At 38.9% G+C, this 15944-nt stretch overlaps 1 protein-coding gene across 1 annotated transcript in view; it reads left to right on the plus strand.

The window, feature by feature from the left end:
* The window catches only part of LOC106891544 (slit homolog 3 protein-like), a 554801-nt gene that overhangs the window by 395119 nt on the left and 143738 nt on the right, over positions 1-15944 (plus strand). Inside the window, exons 15-17 of the mRNA XM_014948178.1 lie at positions 2080-2230; positions 3881-3955; positions 13531-13674. Coding sequence (XP_014803664.1) covers positions 2080-2230; positions 3881-3955; positions 13531-13674 — 370 coding nt within the window. The remainder of the gene's footprint in view (positions 1-2079; positions 2231-3880; positions 3956-13530; positions 13675-15944) is intronic.

A 15944-nucleotide genomic window follows, 5' to 3' on the forward strand; every position in this document is an offset into this window, starting at 1 on the left:
AAGTCAAAATGTGGTCAGTATTCTTTATTTACTTTGCCAGAAAGCTTGAGAGAAAACCAAAAAGTGATTTTCACCCTCTACTGTTATAATACTCCTTTTTCTCCTTCATAAAGCTTTCCACTTACTTTCCCACGCTTCTTTTTTCCCATAGGAAGTTGAATCTTATATCCGTCAGTTGACTAAAAATGATACTTAATAAATTTTTACACTGTGTAACTTAATGAAGTTTGTGATTATTCTTTCAAAGAGCTTTTACAATGAAAATTAGAAGAGCTTCTTCAAGGGTTAATTTGTGGATTTCCAAGATGCTTTCTGATCAGTGAAACAATTTGTTGGGTTTTTCAAGGTGTACTGTATTGTAGCAGTTCTAATAAACTCTGATAACTGGTCGTCTTTGGCATTATTTCCAAGGAATCATAAACAACCAAATGTACTGTCTTACAGACCTAACAAAGAATAGCTGTATGTTCTTCTAATCTGGCTGTAATATGTTCGTCACTTGATATTTTAGCCAGACTACCAAGCCTGGAATTTTTAGGACTGGAAATCAAATGGGGTTTTTTTGAAAGTATAAGAGTTAAATGATGGTGACGTGGAGAAGGTGTTTTTATAACATTTTAAAGTGCCCAGTGGCCCTAATATTTTAAGTGCTATGCTGTCAAACTGAAAAACAGTAGCCAGGTTTCACTTTAGATGTATAATTTACAATATGCATGATAACCTGTGAGGTATTTAGCACCACAGAAGTGGTAATGTACAAAGTTTCATGTGATGTTTCTCGTATCTACTTTGGAATTACAAAACTAAACCAAAATCTGTCTGTGGAATCAAAATGTTGGATTGCCTGCAGAATTGCTTACTTTCACTGCGTCACGCTGTGGAGGTAGTGTGTAACATAAATTAATGTAATAGTTGGTTTAGGTGATTTATTTTTTCTTACAGAAAATATTACGTGGTCATAAAATGAGCAGTGGTGTATTTATCAGTCTGGGAAGGGGAAGCAGGTGATGAACGTCATCAAGTCACTAAAAAACAAATTTCAGCTCAGGTTTAAGTTTTTATTGATGTTTTCAGATTCTGAAAAACTGAACGTGCTCAGGTCATTCCTGAGAAAGCCTTGCAACTGGCTTTTAAAACTCTGGAAAAGTTAAAAAATACTTCTTGGTAGTTCTGATCAGTGGGCATTGCACAAGGTTCCTGAGACAATCCTGGTGCTTCCATTATGAAATACGAAGTGAGTGGGTCAGTATTGCACAGTGGGGTCTTGGCAACACTTTGCTTACATACACATTTATTAATACTCCTGGTTCTTTGAAACCCAGAGATCAAGTTTCCAATCTGCTGTTATTAAAAGAGAAAAAAAGAAATCTGAAAAGGACAGATTAGTTCAGTGAGCCTAATTGCAAAAGCATTTCATTAGAACGGGTCAAAAACCTAGTCAAAGAGGTCTGGCAATCATGATATAATGGTACATTGGGGAGTGCTTCTCACTAAGTATGGTCTACCCCTTCCTTAATTAAAATGAAAATGATTTAAACTGCTATTACTTTCCTTTGCTGTTTAACATAGTTAATAAAGGTATCTAATTGTTGGAAAGTTGACAAGTTTCTCTCATAAAAGATTGGTCTCAAAAATAACTCCAGTAGCTGAGGTCTAAAAATTTTGGGGTTTTTAATGATATCTTTAAAAATCCTTTGTCATTTGAATGCACCAAGAGACCTCCTGCTTTTATGAGATCCCTTTTCCTTGTTGGCAGACTAAGTTCCAAATAGGAAAAAGTCACTTTGCTGGAGCTCATTTGAAGCAAAGTCCCAGCAGCTAATTAGACGTGCTTCAAAAATACCTTAACAGGTAGGCTTGTTAGACAAGGAATTAATCTATCAAAGGAAGAGGGGAAAAACAGTGGCTAGTCTCGGGAGTAATTTGATAAATTGCTGAACAAAAATCTTTGGCAAGTATTAAAATCGTGTGCAGGAGCTGGGAGCTTACAGGAGGCAGTGTTGAGGAGATTCCACAAAATCTCTGGTTGCTGCAGCTCTCAGGAGCTATTTGCCTTAATATATTTTCCTTTTATTGCAGGGTCAGAGGATTACAGAAGTAAATTCACTGGGAAGTGTTTCATGGATCTCGTCTGTCCTGAGAAGTGTCGCTGCGAGGGAACAATCGTAGACTGCTCGAACCAAAAACTCACCCGATTGCCCAGTCACCTTCCTGAGTACACTACTGATCTGTAAGTGCTGGCTCTCCAGGATGTGCTCAGCAGGGCGTGTTGCTTTTCCTAGTCTTTAAAGGCTGTAAAATGGCTCAGACCAATTCAAGTCTCCTTCTACTTCACTCCCTGTGTGAAAAAGGGGAAGTTAATTTTATTTCAAAGGAGCACCACAATTCTCTTATTTCCTTAGCGTTGATGCCAACTGTGGGGATGAGAAAGAGCCATGGCCCTGCCATCAGCTGCCTCTGTGTGTCTTCTTGAAGTGTTGACCTGTTATGTGGCCCAGGCAGTATGGGTCCTTTCCATTCTACTTTTGAGTCCTTTGTCTTTGCATCTGGCCGTTTTTATTTAAGAAATGGATTAACCCTTTTGAGTTAAATCTGCGCGCAGGAACTCATTCCATCTCAGCAGTGCCTGCTACTTGGGTGAAATGGCTCTCACTAAAATGTATTGTTAAGCTGTAAGTGATCTTATGAAATTTAATTGCTTTAGAGATTCTTCAGAAACCTAAACATGATACACTGCTGAAGAGATTATGAGAAAACGTGTTTATTACTTAATAACTGAATAATCTGGTTATTTTGCGATAATAGTAGCCCCCTCAAAGACAGTTCTCTTTTTGTGTTAGTATTCTATTTATTGTACTTAAGACATTTGATTTAAACTCCAATAAAAATTGTTGATTTGAATTTAAGATAGAAAAATACGAGAGAGACATCGAGAGAGACATCCAGCAAAGTCTCTACGTAGAAAAATGGAGCTACATATAATCAGGGAAAGAAGTTTGCATCCCAAGCCGTATTCTATTTATTGTACTTAAGACATTCGATTTAAACTCCCATAGAAATTGTTGATTTGAATTTAAGATACAAAAATACGAGAGAGACATCCAGCAAAGTCTCTGCGTAGAAAAATGGAGCTACATGTAATCAGGGAAAGAAGTTTGCATCCCAAGCCTGCCAAGACAGTGGGGTTTGCGTTAATTTCGAAGACCAGTAGACTTCGAGCAGAAATCAGATCCCTTCTGTTTACACAGACCCCACCTCCAAATGCATGTCTGCTGTAGCAAAATGCGTGAGGGAGGTTTAGTCACACAAACAAGGCTGTCTAATTGTTAAGGTTAATAAACCCTTGTCCTGTGCACTGGAAGAAGGCAGCATCCTGACACTGTCCTTTGGCCTTCCACTCTTAAAGGCATCCTAAGCTTTGACTATAGATACTTTTCTTTGTTCACTTTCCTTCAAAGCTAAACTCTTTTCACTCTAGGAGTCTGGGCGAGATGGCAGATAGTGTCTTGCTTAACAAAGGTCATAGTTCTCTGTGTGGCAGCCCTGTGTGTCACAGTTATAGCTGCTAGACATCTGTGAAATATTAAATGGGTTAAGGTTAATAATCCCTTATCCTGTGCATTGGAAGAAGGCAGCATTCTGACACTGTCCTTTGGTGTTCCACTCTTAAAGACATCCTAAGCTTTGACTTTAGATACTTTTCTTTGTTCACTTTCCTTCAAAGCTAAACTCTTTTCACTCTAGGAGTCTGGGCGAGATGGCAGATAGTGTCTTGCTTAACAAAGGTCATAGTTCTCTGTGTGGCAGCCCTGTGTGTCACAGTTATAGCTGCTAGACATCTGTGAAATATTAAATGTCTCTTTTTTATTGTTCCTATCAGGCGTTTGAATGACAATGATATTTCTGTTTTGGAAGCCATCGGACTCTTCAAGAAATTGCCCAACCTCAGAAAAATGTAAGTTTGAGTCACTTGCTTGTTAGAATATGTGCTGCCTTGGGTTATAAGGAAGGGGGAAGGCGTGATTGTTTTACAGTTTAGTACTGCAGTAGCAGGCTTCACTTTGTAAATGTGAATTTCAGGAAACTGAATGAGTTGCCTGTTAGATGGACAGACCCAGTTAAACCAGTGACAGATGAAGATCTCCAGGCTGACTTTTCAGTATTCTTTAGGCTATATTTCTTAAAGTCTTTGACTCATGGAAACTGAAGGGAATTCTGTCCCAGAATTTATTCAGGTGTATGTTTACAAAGTTTAGTTTTGTCTTTTAAATGTATTGCATGACTCCCTAGTGTGACTGTTTCAAATATACATATATAGATCTATATAGATATAGATGATGGCAGCTTCTTTTGATCATTATTGCTTTACAGAGGAGAATCAATTAGCTAATTTAGAGATCAGTCATTCAAATATATCTGTACAATTCTGTTAACAGCCTGAGTCCTGGCACTGTAAAATGTATATATTTAATAAGAGCTGTGTTTTGGAAAGAGAATAATATGTTAGATACCTCCTGAGAGTCTTCTAAATAACTTATTTCTGAAGTTATTCAAAGTTTTAACCCTGTGGCCCCATTGCTAATGTCTCATCTAACTGTTTACTTTTAGTAAGATTTTGTTGCTAGAGTTAAGGTAATTTAGAGAAACCCAACCAGCCAACCAGGCTTTGCATTCTGCTTTAATTTCACATGGTTTCTGCCATGTGGAGCTTCCCAGCCATTTGAATCTATGTAGGATCTCAGGAGCTTTGGAGACAACTGTAGTGGGATTTTTGGGTCAGTTTTATTTCCGCAACAGTTTCAGATGCATGGGGGTGGGGGTTGTATTTGTGCAAGTACAGGCCACCACACCTGGGGAATTTATCTCTTATTTCCGCAACAGTTTCAGATGCATGGGGGTGGGGGTTGTATTTGTGCAAGTACAGGCCACCACACCTGGGGAATTTATCATATATGGTAGCTTTTTATGAATTTTATGAATGATCCATAAGTTGTAGCTACACTGCAATTAGAAAAAGTTGTTGATATTGTTGAAGTGCCCTGTTGTCTGTATAAATAGATAGTGGATGTCCTCATCAAACCTTCAGGATGTGTATTTTGAATATTGGAGAGTAGTGATAGCTGGAATAATTTATTTGATTTTATTTAAAATGTAGAAGTAGGCAAGTTGTGGTGCAGTTCTTCCTGTTCCCAGCAGTCACTCTGTGATAGCTGGAATAATTTCTTTGATTTTATTTAAAATGTAGAAGTAGAAAGTCGTAGTGCAGTTCTTCCTGTTCCCAGCAGTCACTCAGGTGGGAGGGATGCTGCGACAGGGCTGTATTGCTGTGTATGAATGCAGCATGAAACAGTTGTGAGATGTTTTTTAGCAGTGTTTCCTGTGAAACAAAAGATCTTTCTGCTCTGTTCTTGGTAGGCGATGAGAACTGAGGTGTACAGGCACAGGTTAAGTGGGCAGCAAAAAGCAGTTGTCCCTACACCTCAGAAAAAGTGTCTCTCATATGGATTTTTAGTAGCAACCTCCAAGCAGAGACTTTTTAGGTAACCTTTGTAGTTGAACTAATTTCTTTTGTTCTATCTGGTGTTGTAAAGAAGTATCTCAATTTTAATAAACAGATTTTCTGAAAAGGATGGGGGTGCCGCGACAGGGCTGTATTGCTGTGCATAAATGCAGCATGAAGCAGTTGTGAGATGTTTTTTAGCAGTGTTTCCTGTGAAACAAAAGATCTTTCTGCTCTGTTCTTGGTAGGTGATGAGAACTGAGGTGTACAGGCACAGGTTAAGTGGGCAGCAAAAAGCAGTTGTCCCTACACCTCAGAAAAAGTGTCTCTCATATGGATTTTTAGTAGCAACCTCCAAGCAGAGACTTTTTAGGTAACCTTTGTAGTTGAACTAATTTCTTTTGTTCTATCTGGTGTTGTAAAGAAGTATCTCAATTTTAATAAACAGATTTTCTGAAAAGGACGTTTTTTCATATAAGCAGAGCAACATTTCAACCAAACCTTACTCAGTAGCTTGATCCTTAAAAGGCCAAATTTGGCTTCTTTTTTCTAATTCTGGTAGCTGCATTTTGTTTTTTCAACTCAGTAGTGTGATCCTTAAAAGGCCAAATTTGACTTCTTTTTTCTAATTCTGGTAGCTGCATTTTGCAAAGAGAAGGGGTTAACAGGAAAAAACAAACAAACAAACACCCCTTTCCTTCTGTGTTGTTATTTGGCCTTTATGAAGTGTCCTTCTGCTAATAATAGGCCTTTCCATCCTGCAAGAGGGGAAATGTAGGGAAATACCAGTGGATGGGATTGTGGCTGCTAATGGTGCTAATGCAGCAGCTCTGTGTGTGTGCCAGGAATGGGTGTATGTGCTTTTCATTAAGTCTTACTGCTGCTATTAAATTCATGAGGAAGAATATTGATCAAAATCCCATTTTTTAAGTGTGTAGAAGGGACTAGAAATTTTACTGTTATTTGATTGGCAATATTGACTCTGTCTCATCGTATTCCTTGTCTGTTCAAGTGTTAAAGGAAAACAGCATGTGGAGGAATCTGTCTGGAAATTGCATTGCTTCCTAGGCTTAAGAAAGCAGTTTAGAGCTTTGCAGTGGCAGACCATCAACCTAAATCACCTTTTTTTCCTTTTTCTCTTTATTTAATCTTTGTAATTCTCTTTCTTCTGAAATTAATATGAATATCTGCAAGCTGGATATCTTAATGGGCATTTGAATCATTGCCTTCTGATTGTCCTTCACTTCAGTTTAAGGCTAGTGACAGATCCACGTCAAGGAAATTTGCAAAGAAACTAAGAGTACCGCAATTCCACTGTGGCTAGTAAAGCTCCAGTGTAATTCCAGAGAGAAAAAAATTAGCTCTTCCTTCCTCTTTATGGCTATTTCGTCTTGGTGCCTCCTCATCTTATGTTATGCTTAAGCGTAGCTTTGGTTTATAACATAAACACTCTGAGGTGGTCTGTAAATTGCACCCTAAGGAGGATTCAGATTGTACTTGCATTCTAGGCGCACGCTCACATTTGTTCTTTAGGCACTCAAGCTCCATCAGTTGTCCACGTCTATTCCTGTGTTGTGATGTATCAGAGTCTCTAATAGGAATCCAAAGGGAAGTACTCATGGATTTGGCATTGACATATCAGACTGGAGCATTGACATTGCTCCAGTGTGTGTATGTGAGAATAGTCTTTAGTTATATATTCACATAATAATATTCAGTTGCATTCTTGTCCCGATCCTTGCTAGATTCTCATCTCCTGACTCAGTGCAGTTTCTCTTCTCACAGTGTTTTGCCTCAGCGTAAGGCCAGCGTCCTGTCCCTTTTCTCTCTGCCCCTCTCTAGCCCCTGACAAACCTCCTGCTCTTCTCACTGGGGCTCCCTTCCCAGCCCTCCCGCACGGTTACCCCACTGCATTGCCCTGAGCTGGTTTTACAGCCCTCGCAGATCTCTCTGGGGGCCCCTCTCTATCCAGCCGAGGCCATTACTTCTCAACACTGCCTGGGATTGGCAGATACTTGGATGGAGAAATGTTCCCAGTCCCAAACTTTGCACGGTCTGTAGCTCATTGTCCTGCGCTGTCTTGAGACACACTGGAAGGTGTCGTCTGAAGGAGAATCTGAAGTGAAAAAATATCTGGAAAATTAGCTCCTAAAACACAGATTTTCCAAAAAAATACATCTTGCAGTCTCCTTGGACTGTGGCAGTAATTTTAAAACTCTTTTTAAAACTCTAAGAATTCAGCCAAATCCTAACAGATTTTAACAGGGAAGATGTATCCTTTGAATAAAACACTTACACAGTAGTTACCAATAAACAAATCTGAAATGAGAATTTATTTGAGTGCTTTGGGCTTTTCACAAAAATATCTATCAGGGTTTTGGGATATGAAAAAAATGGTATTTTGGTTAGCTTTGTTTTGTGGAATAGGTAAACTTCTTTTGTTTTTTTTTTTAAAAAAAAAAAAGAAAAACGTAACTAAAAAGAACCTACCTGTAAACATGAAAAGGACATCTGACAGTTCATTCTTTTAAATCTTGTCAGTGTTTTAAAGTAAGCATTAAAGAAATAAATGGGAAGTGTCAGATCACATTTGCAATAGGTGGTACTGCCAACCCCACCTCTAACATATAATGAGCTTTTGGGGTGGAATCTGTCTGTAAATATTCCTCCTAAGCTGAGTCTTATTGTATGATGCGTCAGCCCAGGATTTAATACATTTTAATACAAAACAAAAGTGAATTCCTGATACAGAAATGTAAAGGTCACAGATCCATAATGCAAAGTTATGCCACATTTTATTTAGGAATTAAATTGCTAAGATTACCCTGCTGGTTTTTAAAAGGTTAACATGTCTGCATATGCCTTTTTTTTAATAAATAAATAAATCAGCTTCAATAATTAGCTGCAAAATGCCATATACATAATGCTATTTTCATAACCTAAATTTTAATCCATCTTTTTACAATAGAATAAAAAGATTGATGTAGAACTGTGTTACTAATATTTTGCAGGGCGGTTAGAAAAGAGTAATTTGAATCTGCTTAAAGTGCAGGAGAAATTCAAGGGTGCTTTTTGAACTGTGTAAGAGTGGAAGCAGCTCTGTGATTTGGGTTTTTGGGGGTATCCTGTCCCTGTGAGATAGAAAGGCTGCAGGACCTGCTGCCCTCCAGACCTGGGAGCTGGAAGCTTCTGCCTTTCCCAGAGAAGTATGTTGTCAGTGGGAGATCTTCTTAATTGGCACGGCAAGGTCTTGTATCAGGCAGGGGTGAGGGGTGACACTATCCTTCACAGAGGTAAGGTTTTGACTTTTGCAGAAGGAAACAGTTCTTTGCTTGCAGCAACTACCGAATTCAGCATGAGGCAGACATTGGGGACCTCACAACTTCCTGAGACTTACCTCAAGTTGTTAATCAGTGAAAAAATCCTCCAGTGCCTGGGGACTCCCACGGCAGTGGGAGCCTGGAGGGATCTTCTGGCCATGGCAGACAGGTTCAAGTTCTAAACCCCCCTGGGTACCTAACTCATTGGGAGCACGGAGATACACTTCTTGCTGCAATGGGATGCTGACCCACAGGGAAAGGCTGCAGCTCCTAGATGTCAGCTCAAGAGCCTGCTCATTCCCTGGTGCCTACAGGAAATCAGTGGGACTGGACAATCCCACTGAGGTCCCCGCAGATGTTTCTGTGGTGAAAAAAATTGGCAATGAGGTAACGTTCAAAATAAAATGGTGAACTGCTGTATTTAATGCACTGCTGGGGAGAAAGGGGTCTGACCTTTTTTCTTGGAGAACAAGGGCAATAAAACAAATATTTAACTCAAAACCTGAAAGGGACATCTAACAGCTCATTCTGTTAATATGGCCAAAGGTACAAATTGAACATAAAGTATAGTCTTATAATAGGAAGTGTTGGGCTGTCTTGGCAATGGCTCTGGTACTGCCAGCCCCACCTCTAGTATATAATTGGAGGCTTACTTTGTCTGTAAATATTTCTTCTGTACTGAATTGTATGAAATGTAAGCCCAGGATTTAACACATTTTACAAGCAAAATAAAATTGAATCATGATAAAACTTGCAGACTAGAAGTCAGTTTCAAAAACAGGATCTCAAGTTTCTTGCGGAGGTAAAAGTAGTTTTTGATGTTAGAAAGAGCTTTTACCTGTTGTTCTTTCCCCTAAGCATAAATTTTACTATGGCAATTGAAGTTGCAGTCATCTGTCACTTGTTTACACAGAAAAGGACTTTATTTGCTGGAAATGATACTGTGGAGAGTGTTGTGGCACACAGCGTTTGGGCTCATCGTGTGCCTCCCTTTTCTTCCAGTGAGGCCATCAGCCTGCTCTGCTGAATGAATTACAGCAGTGTCACGGGGTGTAGTTCACTGTCTCTCTGTAGTATTTAAGACTTTCAGTGCCATCCTGCTTCTGAGAACAACTCGCTCTGTAGAGCCAGCCAGACTGTTGGTAAAGGCTGTAAAACCTTCTTGGCACCCTCCAGAAGAGTGCCACAGCATTGGGGTTTTCCTCCTAACATATACTTAAAAATTCTAAACACATTACCAACTGGCAGAAAGATTCTTGGGAAACCCCTGTTCAGAACAGGCTGTTTGGATGATAAAACTGTGAGGTTCAAGGTGAGACCCAGCAGAGCCTTTGCAGTTGGACCACCTCTGCTGGTTGCTCTTGTAGCGTGTTGGTAACACAGCGATGAAGAGTGTGCTGGAATGTTGAAATTGCCCCAGCCAGGTACAGCAGGATGAATGGCTTCGTTAAGTCTGAATAGAATCCAGCTTGTTCTGTGTTGAAGTTATAAGATCAACAGAAATAATATTATTATAAACTTGAGCCATAAAGTGAGTAAAATCTGACTGAAAAGTGAGCTGTGTGAACAATGTCACCTTGATAGCTTCTTAATCTGTTCATTTCAAATTCACAGCCCCACATAAAGTAAACCCAGGCTTTCTGAAAAATTCTTTTGACCTCTTGCCCAAAATAGAAGTCTGGAAATGGGATTAAACGTTGTCGCCAGGGTAAATCAGGAAGTCCTTATGGCAACAATAACCTTTCTTGAGTGACCAGGTTGCCTATAGGTTCCCATTTGAGTCCTGCCAGAGGACATAGGTGTCTTGGGAAATACTCATTTTCTTTTCCACTGTCTTCCAGTATTTAAAGAAGAATTCCTTACAGAAGCTTAGTGTTGCAAGAGGATGGGGCTTTTCTATAATGAGAGTTTGCTGTAAAGTCTGTCAGAAGTTTTTTTTCTCATAAAAAAATAATTCCTTGTCAGGTGCTATTATCATAAATGAAAGATTCTTTCAGTGCTGGGAAGGACGGAGTAGAGCTCTCTGAGTTGCAGGGCAGGCAAAAGTTTCACTGCTTTCATTTTTCAAGGTTTGTATCAGCTGATTATTTTTTCTGGTAATTCTGGACTAAGAAGTATGTCATTTCTCATGTTTATTATTCTAGTAGGTCAGACTGTAGGGAGGATACTTTTTTTTTCCCCTGTCATCTACCTTTTTTTTGTTAGATTCTGATATGGAAAGCTTTAATTCAGGAAGACAAATAAAGAAATCCAGGTTGGCAGAACATCTGCTTTGACAGTGCTCCAAGTGGGATTGCAGGGCAGTGTCGTCTTTACCTATTTATTATTGTAAAGCTTGTCTTTTCTCTGCCTTGCAACTTTGATTGCACCGTAGCATTTGATCATGGATTTTCAAATCTTTTGCATAGGAAAGGTATACATAATTGGCTGCTTCTGAAACTGCTGGCATATTTTTGGATAATTTCACATTGTTGAAATGATCAGGCATTAACTCAAATGAGTGAAGTTCCTTATCTACAGAACTTCTTTGGCAGCAATTAAAATTCAGATGGTTTGGATTGCATAAAGGTGCCAATTTCTTTGCAAATTATGACCAGCCTTTTTCTCCAATATTTGCTCTTTTTTGCCTTGAGTATCTAATCCTCTATTAAAATTAGACCCATGTTTTATATATGCGGCTAACTATATTTTAGATGGTAAAACCTAACTAATAAACCTTTGTGACTGCAAGTATAGGTCAGTTTGCAATCTGTGAATTGAAAATCAAAGTCTTTATGTATTATAGTAATTCAGTCGTCCTTCTCACCACAGACATTTACTTATTTATTCATTTATTTTTGTGCAAATATGCATTGTGGCATGATCTTTACCAGGAAAGGGATCATTGGGAGCATTTATTTATGCCAGCATTCAAAAGAGATGCCGAGCTATAAACATTTCCACTAGAGAAATAGCTGAGCCCCAAAATTAAAGGCATATGTCAGAATATCCTTCCTTGACTTGCTTTGACACTGAACATAAACTCTTCATGTGAGCGTTAGCACAAAGTACTAAACTGGAAAGCAAAATCCGTATGTAAGTATTTCTATATGTTTTTATGTTATTTTTGGCTGATTGCTGGCATACTCCTATTCTTTCTGATCACAGAATGCACAAGAGGTGATGGGCCACATGCTGTAGGGCCCACTATCTGACAGTTGTTCAGCAGACATAAACCAGCATACTCAAGTTTCCCACATGAAACATATCTCCAAGACTCAATCTTTTTTTTTTTTCTTCTTTTTTTATTAAGTGATGACTTCTGCAAAGAGCAAGACTCACATTATTTCTATCTGAGGCCAAGCTGTCCTGTTGCCATGTCTTCTGTCAACTTTTATCCCAACAAGATTGCCTGTTCTTCAGAGCAGAGTAGTCCAGGTGTTAATCTGATACCTTGTCATTTGTTTTATATCACCTGGAATTGGATTTTGAAACTATTACTCATGCTGCTTGTATACTGGGATCATTCCTGGAATAATGTGCTATTCAGTATGAGTAATAGTGCTGGAATTTGGCATCTTCTTGGGACAAAGAGCATATCCTTTACTTTCTCTTTTTTGTTAGACAGTAAAACAAAGAATAGTGTTTCCTGTCATAAACATAAACATAAATGGGATTATTTATCACAGTCTACATGGGGCATCGTAGGAGATGCTTGAAAGGCTGAGGTCCAAGGTTTTAATGTGCTTAAGGCCTTTTATATAAATGTTTTAAATTAAATGTAATTTATTTTTATGCATCTCTAATGGCATTTTATCACTCAGAAATTTTCTGTTTAGAAGTATTCTGTTTCTATTTTCTATATCTAGTCTTCTATTCAGAGCTTTTTCACAAATATGAAATGTTCAACAGATTAATTTTGCATTTAATCAGAAGTCTATATCTAGTCTTCAGAGCTTTTTCACAAATATGAAATATTCAACAGATTAATTTTGCATTTAATCAGAACTTCATTTGACTTTGTAGATTGAAGTTGTCCAATGTCGATCTCTAAGCAAACATCTTGAGACTGTATAGGCAGGGTAAAAATATAGAAAATAATGCTGTATGTTGCAGTAGCTGTGAATTGAGAGTTAAGTGATGCTCCATTTGTTTTGAGTGGTGGTGTTAAATTTAAGTACCTAGGAGTTCATGAGTGCACGTATTAAAATTTGTATCAGATACACGTGGTCACCCAGTTTTATATGCTACTCCAGTATTGAGTTTAAGAAGAGTAAAGGTCCTGGTACACTAAGTAGAAGTGGTCCATATCTCAATGTGTCGTACCTGTTTCGATGGTAGTACCATTAAGTGGTTTTTGTCAGATGAGCACCCAGGCCCAAGCACGGTCCATAACTTCATGGATGTAAATCAGATGTTAGAAATGCACACTTACTGTATCCCTGAGACCCTTATAAGCAAGAATGACATGAGGTGTAAGAGCTGGTAATCCCACTAATTTAAATACTCTTGATATATGTGATATAATTGTGGTTTTGGTAATTGAAGGGGAGCTATTTGTAAGTGTAGTAAGTATACTTTTGGACTTCTGTATGCTCTCCTTGCTGAATGAATGTCTCTCTAGAAAACCACTAAAAGGCACATACTCTTCTTCCTCCTTCCAGCGTGAAGACCCATGTTTTGAATAAAACACTAATAATTTTCTTATTGTGTCTGATTTTGTCCGTCCAGAAATCTAAGCAACAATAAGATCAAGGAGATCCGAGAAGGCACGTTTGACGGAGCTTCAGGAGTGCAGGAACTGATTCTGACAGAGAATCAACTGGAATCAGTGCATGGACGAATGTTTAGAGGCCTCACAGGGCTGAAGACATTGTAAGTGCAAAGACCTGGCTTTCTCTGTTCCTCTGTAAGCTGAGGGCGAGCGCTCAAGTTCAGCAATGACTGCTAAAATGTCTGTTACTAGACAACAAGCTTTAAAGCTGGGTCTTCTATTGCTGCCATGAAGTCTTCTATATATTTCCAGTCATGGGTAGGTTTGAGATTCATCCACTATTTTCAAGAGTTTCAGAAGTACCGTGATGGTGAATCTGCCATGGGTCAAATTTGGGCACTTTTAATCTTTGAATACTTTTAATATTTTGCTACTTCCTATAGAAACAAGGCATGTAGGAACATGTTTGCTCTCTACTAGTCCGTCCTCCCGCTTTGCCTCCACCCAAATTGGAATTGTTGGTTTGCTTCAACCAAACCTCTGAGTAGGCTGGGACCCTGTGGTATTTTTAATCTTACAAGCTTTATGAAATCAATAGGTAGGGAGAGAAGAAAGACCCGAGTTGTTGCTGCCAGAAAGCAGCTATAGCTAAGGAACTGTAGGGCAGGCATAACCAAACTGTTGGAGGTCCTGCTGACCGAAGGTAGCTGGCACCAGGTGTAGTAGCACGAGCACAGGCCATGGCTTTGGAGTAGCCACAGTGTGCTCTTTCTTGTCCACACCAGGTACCATAAAAATTATGTGTGGGTGTACTATCAATGTGATTGTGTTTGGGGAGAATGTGAAGGAGACACAGAGCCCAAATGCCTAAGAAATCAGTTTGATATCACTTTTGTACTCAAGCAACCTTTGTAATTTAGTTCTGAGAGCTAACACACATAAACTCATAGTACCTAACACTAATTTATTTTCATGTTAAATATTATATTGGAAGAAGGATCACAGACAAGATTTAATCCAGCCCATCCACCATCCTGAGAAGTAGTCAGGGACTAGGCTTCTGGTGACAGCGAAGACTGGGGCAAGATGATATGTGTGATCTTTACCTGAAAAATACCTCTCTTCCATAGTCTTCCCTCCTGTAGAAAGAAAGCACTTGACCAGGTGGATGCTGTCAGTAAATAGACTCTAGGAATCAAAATGCAATTTAAAATCTGCAATTTATTCATTAGCAGCAAATACTTCTCAAGTTGCAAAGTATCGTGGCTCAGTTACTTCAGTCATTACTCAAATGTAAAAAGAAGTCCAAGTTTATCTTCAGGGACTTTTGGCCTGTAATGACGAAGAGGGAACTTTTCTTTTGCTGTTCTTTTAATGTGTTTTTATTTTTTTTCTGTGGCTACAGCCATCTGTTCTTTAATGCATGCACTTTACTAAGGGATTTGAAAATACTGTCCATAGATACTAAATTAATTTTTATACTGTAAAGCAGCCTGTGGCAGTGCTCCTAAACAAAATTCAGCCTTTTTTAATAAAAAGATGCTTAACATTCAAGCTATCCTGCTGACCTGACCTACATTTCCCCCTGGCTGGTAAAACAGTCTAAATATACACAGCGTGATGTGAGGATCTGCAAGTATAATTTTCCTTCAGGAAGGGCACACGGCACATGGTGAACTGTGGTACGAAACCAAAGGTTTTGGCTCGCTGGACATATATTTCTATCCATTAATTAACTTTCTTTGAGCATTAGTATTGGTATCTTTTACAAAGAGGCCATGTTGGACAGGTTCACAGTCCAGTTTTTAGAAGAAATGCAATAAATTGCTCCTCAAGATATATTGGCAATCAAATTTGGTGATCCCATCTTGCAGTACTGCTGCCTGATACTTTACATACAGAATTCAGAAAATGTTTCCCACTGCTACTAAGCCACTAAGGACCTTACTTCTCATATTTACTACCCATTTTACAGCTTGTGGTCTTGACCTGGCTTTCCAGCAACTTAGTGCTCCACATGGTGTCTCTGGGCCCTGTGACAGTTTCACCCCAGTTGCAATACCAAAACTAGTGAGACTGTAGTGTCTGTGATGGTGACTGTACATAGAGAACAGTGATGCAAAACATTCAGGTCTTAAACACTGAGTGTTTGTGATTACATTATAAATTTCTTCCCAGCCATATCGAGTCTATCTTTGGTGTTTTTCAAGTATCTGTTGATGGAACATCTAAACGCCCAACTGGCAGGTACCAATCTGAGATTTAAATCCAGACTTCTAAGGGAGTCTGAATTCTCATTGTCCACTGCACAGATTTGATACCAAGGAATTAACCCTCCTCAGTTTGGAGGATCCATGCACTGGAACAGCAGCATGAGCTGCATATATTTTGTGGATGTCTGGTAGTATGCTTTAATTACTGAATATTTTTT

This window comes from Calidris pugnax, unplaced genomic scaffold, assembly GCF_001431845.1.
Source record: "Calidris pugnax isolate Ruff unplaced genomic scaffold, ASM143184v1 scaffold27, whole genome shotgun sequence".
In the NCBI taxonomy this organism is placed as follows: Eukaryota; Metazoa; Chordata; class Aves; order Charadriiformes; family Scolopacidae; genus Calidris; species Calidris pugnax.